The following is an 8,445-nucleotide window of genomic DNA, read 5'->3' on the forward strand; positions in this document are numbered from 1 at the left end:
ACTATATAAATTTGGTATTACCGCGATCGCACCGAACCAAAGAATAAAGTAGAGGTGTTATTTGGAGCGCAGAGTGAAAGTCGTAAAAACTGAGCCCACAAGAACATGACGCACATGCAGATTGACTACGTGAAACATTTGGCGCTGATGCACCAGCTCTGGCACTGCCTCTCCGTCTGGCCCACCCACTGCCTCTTCCAACCTGTTCTGATATAGGACTCGCCTCCGTCTCAGAAGCACTGTGTTCACCCGGCCTATCAACCCAGCTTGGGTCTGTCACCTCATCATCCTCCGATTCCCTCAGTCTGCTCCCCCCTCGGACTTCCTGCCCTGACAACAACTTCACCACTGTCTGACAACCGTGTCTCCTCATTGTCCGACACCTCTTTACAAACTTCTTCCACTACGTCAACAATGTCATCATCACCCACAGACTGCGACTGGTGGAAAACCTGGGCATCGGAAAAGAGCTCAGCAGCAACCGGACAAGTGGTTTGTGACTCTGGGAAGGGTCCAGAAAACAGTTCCTCAGAGTATGCCGGTTCAAATGCCAAATTTTCCTGGGAGGGGGCAGACTGGGGGGGAGGAGGCTGAGGTGCAGGAGCTGGAGGAGTGGCGATTTCGGTGACATGGGTGGACTGCGTGGAAGACTGACTGGTGGACAAATGGCTAGAAGCATTGTCCACAATCCACGACATCACCTTTTCGCACTGTTCTGGCCTCAACAGTGCTCTATCACGAGTCCCAGTAACTTGAGACATGAACCTAGGGAGTGTAGCTCTGCGGCGTTCCCCTGCTCCCTCATCAGCAGGTGGTGTCTCACCCCGCCCAGGACCACGGCCTCTGACCCCTTCAGTAGTTGGACGCCCACGTCCACGCCCTCGTCCTCTACCCCTAGCCCTCGGGTTAAACATTTTCAAAATTAAAGTTTAATCTGTACATTTTTTTGTTTTTTTTGTTTTTGTTTTGTTTTTAAACAAAACGATGCTATCCTATTGCTATGGCTATTTTCTAGCCTACACTCAAAGCACACTGCTATGCCAGATGACATTGAGTTATAAAAAATAAATGTAAAAAAAAATAAATCAGCAGACTCTGCCTAATTCAAATCAAACCCCTAATAAATTGTCCCACTTCGGTGTTTGAGGTGGATATGTGTGTCACTAAGAGCTAAACACAACGGTCGCAAGTCCCCCTGCTAATTCCTCACAATATGGTACTAGCTGCCCTTTTAGTGCCAGCAAGCCCAGCCACAAGCAAATCAACCAAAAATAAAATATATAACGCTATTGTAGGCCTAAGTAAGCCGTTTGGATTCTCCTATGGCTATTTTCTAGCCTACACTGAAAGCACACTGCTATGCCAGATGACGTTGAGTTATAAAAAAATAAACGTAAAAAAAAAATAAATCAGCAGACTGTGCCTAATTCTACTCAAACCCCTAATAAATTGTCCCACTTCGGTGTTTGAGGTGGATATGTGTGTCACTAAGAGCTAAACACAGCGGTCGCAAGTCTCCCTGCAAATTCCTCACAATATGGTACTAGCTGCACTACTAGTGCCAGCAAGCCCAGCCACAAGCAAACAAAAAAAGAAATATATATAACGCTATTCTAGCTCTAACAAGGGCTGTTGGGTTCTTGTAGACTCACTCCTGCCTAACAGTAAGCTAATAGAACACCCTAACGCTTTCCCTGACCAGCAGCAGCTCTTTCCCTAGCGGCATCCAGAGACAGAATGATCCGAGCAGCGCGGGCAGCGGCTAGTCTATTCCAGGGTCACCTGATCAGGCCAGCCAACCACTGCTATCGACGTGTAAGGGTACCACGTCATGCTGGGTGGAGTGCAGAGTCTCCTGGCTTGTGATTGGCTCTGTTTCTGGCCGCCAAAAAGCAAAACGGCGGGAGATGCCATTTTCTCGAGCTGGCGAAATACTCGTCCGAGCAACGAGCAGTTTCGAGTACGCTAATGCTCGAACGAGCATCAAGCTCGGACGAGTGTGTTCGCTCATCTCTAATAAGTAACAGTGTTCAAAGGTTATAACCATATAAAGAGCCGCAGGTCAGAATCCAAAAAATGAGACGCAGCCTTAAGCTACAAAATGGCTGCGTCCTTGCGGGGTTAAACCCCATTGGGTCACTCTCCATTCTCACAGAACACTATCACTTACTCAGCTACCTTGCTTATGACGCCATGTTTTTGGTTTCAATACAGCTGGTACGCCTGCGCGAATACTGCGTAAACCTGCCAAGAGCCGAAACTCCATTATTAAAGACACGGTCACGCTCTCCAAGAAAGGCTTTGTACAAGGCTCAGAGACTGGTAAGTTTCAGCTTCCCTCCTCCCACACCTCTCTATACCATCACAGACAAAACATCTTTACATCCAGTATCTATCAAATTTTCCCATAAAGTCTTTTAAGATCCCCGCCTCATTTATTATAGAAGTGCATGTCATTTACTCACTTAGACTTTCATTTATTTATTTATTTATTTTTTTAGACATATTCATTAGATATCTTCTGTTTAGTCCATGAACAACTTTTATACTCAATTACATCCAAATGTGCCTGTCTATATTTGTTATGTCCTTTTGCCCATTAACAGAAACTTTCACCTGAAAAAGAGATGTCTGTTCCCCGAAACGCGTTGTGATTCTGTGATAACATTTTAATCATTTTAAATAATAAATTCCATATTATTGAAATCTTGGGGATAAAGTGAGTTTTGTGTGCGCCTCCTGTCCCCCAGCTTATCCGACCCACCGTATCTGCTATACTGACCACCACATCCTCATGTAGGGTCTCATCCATGTCATTCAATAGACCCAAGATCCTGTTTAGATCTGACATTTCTTTTTTTTGTAATTTTTTTTTTCTGTACTGTAAATCCTTTAAGATTTTCTCTCAGATGATTAATTAGACCTTGTTTTTGTCTGTACATGGGGGAGACTGTCTGAGCCTCTCTGGGATCCCCAGATGTAGATGACTCCAACATGAAGACATAAAATGGTCAGATTCTGGAGCTTCGTACGTCCTCTCACTTTTCTCCTGACTGCACATCACTGGACGTGTCATCATTTTTATCATCCACATGACGCAGTAACTGAGGTGAGACAATAAGATGTCATCCAGGATGCTGCTTCACTTTTATTTGGATCCATCTTCCACCCTTTCAGATGTCCAGAGCAGTGGAGTCTTCTGAAATCTAATTTTGTAACCTGTATCCTCATCACACAGATGTGCTCTCTCCCGCTTGGCTTCTCCCCAACCGTGTCCCCAGGACAGATTCTGGGCAGTAGGAAATCTAAAATAGGACCCACATAAATCACATCACAATCCCCTCACTCACACATTGTATAATATCTAGAGATGAGCGAGCACTAAAATGCTCGAGTGCTCGTTATTCGAGACGAACTTTTCCAGATGCTCGAGTGCTCGTCTCGAATAACGAGCCCCATTGAAGTCAATGGGAGACTCGAGCATTTTTCAAAGGGACCATGGTTCGGGAATAAAATGTGTTATTTAATTGAAAAAGAATGTCTTCTGATAAGTTAGCAGATGTATGCAAACATCTGCAATCTATTCTTCACTGTTCCGCGCGTATATTATCTCCCGACAAGTTAGCAGATGTGAAGAATAGGATCATTTAAGTGAAAAACACAGTGAAGAATAGATTGCAGATGTTCGGCACATCTGCTTACTTGTCGGGAGATACGCTGTCTCCGTGCCCCGCTGTCTCCGTGCCCCGCTGTCTCTTTGCCCCGCTGTCTCCGTGCCCCGCTGTCTCCGTGCCCCGCTGTCTCTGTGCCCCGCTGTCTCCGTGCCCCGCTGTCTCCGTGCCCCGCTGTCTCCGTGCCCAGCTGTCTCCGTGCCCCGCTGTCTCCGTGCCCCGCTGTCTCCGTGCCCAGCTGTCTCCGTGCCCCGCTCTCTCCGTGCCCCGCTCTCTCCGTGCCCAGCTGTCTCCGTGCCCAGCTGTCTCCGTGCCCCGCTGTCTCCGTGCCCCGCTGTCTCCGTGCCCCGCTGTCTCCGTGCCCAGCTGTCTCCGTGCCCAGCTGTCTCCGTGCCCCGCTCTCTCCGTGCCCCGCTCTCTCCGTGCCCCGCTCTCTCCGTGCCCCGCTCTCTCCGTGCCCCGATGTCTCCGTGCCGCTGCCTGATGTCTCCGTGCCACTCCGTGCCTCTGCCTGATGTCTCCGTGCTGCTGCCCCATGTCTTCGTGCTGCTCCCCGGTGTCTCTGTGCTGCTCCCCGGTGTCTCTGTGCTGCTCCTCGTTGTCTCTGTCCTGCTCACCGTGTTCTGCAATGTGTTCTTCACACATATATATTGTTCTTCACATACTATTTTGTTCGCACCGTTCCGCGCGTATCTTCCGACAAGTAAGCAGATGTGCCGAACATCTGTAATCTATTCTTCACTGTGTTCTTTACTGTGTTTTTCACTTAAATGATCCTGTGTTCACTGTTTTTATTCTATTCTTCATTGTTCTTCACTGTGTTTTTTTAATTAAATGCTCGATCTCGAGCAGGGGAAATACTCGTCCGAGCAACGAGCCGTCTCGAGTACCTTAATGCTCGAACGAGCATCAAGCTCGGACGAGCATGTTCGCTCATCTCTAATAATATCCATATAGAATTAGGACAATAAAATATAGATTGAACATAAAATCTGATCCAAAATTAGATTGTTTCTAGTATGATATAGGTCATTTTTACTCATTTCTATTAGATGTACCGATGCAGTTGCAATTGTGGCAACACCAACAGGACCGGTTCCTGGGTTGAGTAGGCCCCTGCGGAACAGAACCTCAGTGCACTCCATGCAGTGGGCTCCTGCAGTGAATTCATCCCAAACATCCCCATAATAGTTATTTTAAATACAGTGTCCTCATAGTAATATTAAAAATGGCCACCCATGGATCCATTGTATACAGCCCACCTCACTATGAGCTGCAAGACTGCTGAGGACTGGGATTCGGACGTGTAGCCAAAAACTGAAATTTGGCACAAATTTGGAAAATGTCTTTGTTTTAAAAATTAAATAGTATCTGCTTTCCAGACATTGAGTCATACCACCAAAATAACTTGATAACTTACATTCCCAATATGTCTGCTTTATGTTTCCGAGGTTTTCATTTATCCTTTCATTTTTCTAGTAAGTTAGGAGGATTTAAAAAAAAAATCGCCAAGACTAACTTTTTGAGGTACAAATTCAGCTTTTAGGTGACTTTGAGAGGCCTGAATAATAGTACCTGGCTCCCTGCCAGATGCCCCAGTGAGTCCCAGAGAGAAAAAAAATTAAGTGACAACTTCTGTCTGCTCTATAATATATTCCTGCTGTACTTGTCACTGCTTGCTCCTGCCCCTTCCCATCCCTCAGTGACATGTTAGCTCACTGTGGACAATCTCTCCCACCAGCATCTTAGTGTGGCGATTAGGAAGGGGTAGGTGCCAGCAGTTATGAGCAGTGAATGTATTATGGATCAGAAGGAAATTGTAATTTAAAATCTTCCTCTCTGGGACTCAGGCTGAAGCACTTGTCAGGGAGCCAGGAAAAGTTTCACATACTTTATTTCAAACACCATATAACACAGACATTAAAAAAAATATATGGCATATACAGTACTTTGTCTATAGCAACCTGTCACCTGATATCTGTTGGATGCATGCTGTGTGGGATGTAGAAGACTATCTTTGTAAGTATGATGAGATCTTAGTGCAGATGAGACCATAGCTACAATGTATCCAATGTTCTAGTAGAAGCCTCATGACTACAATCTCCAGAGCAGGTGGCTCCTCACACTTATTCCATTTCTCAGGGCTGCAATTTTTTCTTTTTATTGAAATGTAGTCAAGAAAATAATTAATGAATTATTAACATCCTTCTAGTGAATTAAGATAAGAAAAGATAATCCTTTATTAGTCCCAAAAAAAATGATCAGCAGTTTGGTATTCAGTCTGTCGATGGGACCTACAGGGACTAGTTAAGTGGGGGGCACAACTTGCTTCTGTTTGGGTCTTGTTGGTTGAACAGCCTGATCGCAGCGTGAGGAATGACCTCCGATAACGCTTCTTCTCACACTTGGGGTTAAGCATTCGGTCACTATAGGTGCTCCCCAATGCCACCACAGTCATGCATGGAACGGGAGCTGTTCTTCAGAATAGATTTCAACTTACAGTGTCCTCTTCTCAGCTACCACCTGCACTGTGCCCAGAGGACCAACCCTCCCCCCCCCCCCCACCGGGACAGAGCTGGGTTTCCTTATCAGTTTGCCAAGTTTGCTCCTCTTCTTAGCTGAGAAGGTGATACCCCAACAGACAACAGACAAAGAAGACGGCTGGTGCCCACTACGGAGTTGAAGAACGTCTTAAGAAGTTCCCTAGTGTAGACCAAAGACCCCCGGCTCCATACAGGCTTTCCAGATACTAGTATAATTCTAAATGAAAAAACTATAACAAAGTTTAGCAAGGGTCTAAATCCAAGTCCTTCTTCCTTTATTCATAGTTCAATCTCTCTTAAGTAAAGTAATAGAAGAAAAAAACAAAAAATAAGCTGATAGGTGAGCAGGAGCTGCGGTAACGGGCTGCCACTCCATGTGGCACCTAAACTGTATTAATTCTCTTTTCCAGCTGATCCTAATATGTTTTATTATAATTAATTTTGATGTGCAATCAATCTCCTAGACCCAAGAAAGTAAAAAAAAAAGCTGATTGGATGCCAGACTGGTATAGAACAAGAGAGGACCCTGACCATAAGGTCTTAGCAACTACCAATAATGTCACCTCCATCTTCCTTCTGGGATTTCCTGATCTTCAAAATCACAAACTTTTCTTCTTCTCCTTCCTGTTTCTTCTATACTGTGGGACAATATCAGGAAACCTTCTTATCATGGTCTTGTATCTAGTGAGTAAAACCCTTCAGTCCCCCATGTACTTCTTCATTACACAGCTGTCATTGTGTGACCTCCTGCTGACCACAGACATTGTCCCTGTCCTTCTTCACACTGTCCTGCATGGGGGAGGTACTATCACTCTCATTGGATGCATCACACAGTTTGTTTTCTTTGCTAGTTCTGAGTTCTCAGAATGTCTTCTCCTGTCGGTGATGTCCTATGACCGGTATGTGGCCATCTGTAACCCCCTCCGTTATCACTCTATCATGAATCATATGTTATGTGTGATAGCAGTTTGTATCATTTGGGTGATGAGTTACATCGGGACCTTTATCTATGTAATTTCTATGTGTAATCTCTATTTCTGTGGACCAAACATCATTGACCATTTCTACTGTGACATAGAACCAATCCTGCAGCTCTCCTGCTCCGATACATCCACGATATATGTCCAGATTACTGTGCTGGGATCTTCATTCACAGTTGTACCATTTACAATAATAGTGACGTCCTATGTGTACATTGTCATCGCCATCCTGAAGATCCCATCCAATACCGGAAGACATAAAGCCTTCTCCACCTGTAGCTCCCACCTCATTGTTGTCACCATATTTTATGGGACATTGATCATGGTTTATATCTTTCCGAAAGGAGAACAATCACTGACCACAGGCAAGATCCTCTCCCTGATTTATACTGTGCTGACCCCAATGCTTAACCCCATCATATACACCCTGAGGAACAGAGACTTTAAGGAAGCATTAAATAGGTTGAAGCTTCTATTGTGATCTCGACAATTAGTCCAGACAATTAATTTATTTCTTAAATATTTTTCCCATATATAAGAGGGCAAATCATATAATATTAGGTTAAAATATCACAAAATATAATCCCACCCCCCCACCAACTGTTTGGTTGCGGCAAAACATAAAGGAATAGCCATCTTCCACGCCAAGATACTATCCAATTTTTTTCAAGATTCTTTATCCTCTCTCGTAGAAAGTTGGGATGTTTTCGATAACCATTTACACACATAAAAAATGAAAACTTTCTGATCTATAGAGCCAACTATGTGAAATTTGGGAAGTCCTATATGCTTCAGCATGGTTTTCTTCCCAAGATTGAAGAATAATATTACAATTCTGTAGCAAATGCAATAACTCTACATTTATTATATGGTACTTAGGGCACTGAACTTTTTTACCTTTTATAAAAATAACTAATCATTTTCAGAGAAAAGTATCATCTATAAGTTATCTTAAATTGTATTAATTTTAAGGCTTTTGAAGGTGATAAGAATTCAATATTTAAAAAAATACAAGACTATCGATTCTCTCTGGGTGTGCCCACTTCTGGTGACCATTTCTCTTTGCTAAGATAATAAGATTTGGGGAAAAAATTACTGGACAAGAGTTTATTTTTGATGCATATCTCTTTTTGCCACATTTAGTTACCCTGTCCTGTCGTGATCCCGTGGTGCGTTGTCCGACGAGGATTCGGGTCTGCCGCGATTCACTAAGATTTTGCGCCCGAGTTCCTGAATGTGTCGCTGCTGCGC

The 8,445-nt window shown here is 44.2% G+C and overlaps 1 protein-coding gene across 1 annotated transcript; it reads left to right on the plus strand.

Annotated features, from left to right (window-relative positions):
* Positions 1-6,709: 6,709 nt before the first annotated feature.
* Positions 6,710-7,675, plus strand: LOC140128724 (olfactory receptor 1468-like). Its single transcript, XM_072150422.1, has one exon. The coding sequence runs from the start codon at positions 6,710-6,712 to the stop codon at positions 7,673-7,675; it is 966 nt and encodes a 321-aa protein (XP_072006523.1).
* Positions 7,676-8,445: the final 770 nt, after the last annotated feature.

This window comes from Engystomops pustulosus, chromosome 4 (assembly GCF_040894005.1).
Source record: "Engystomops pustulosus chromosome 4, aEngPut4.maternal, whole genome shotgun sequence".
In the NCBI taxonomy this organism is placed as follows: domain Eukaryota; kingdom Metazoa; phylum Chordata; class Amphibia; order Anura; family Leptodactylidae; genus Engystomops; species Engystomops pustulosus.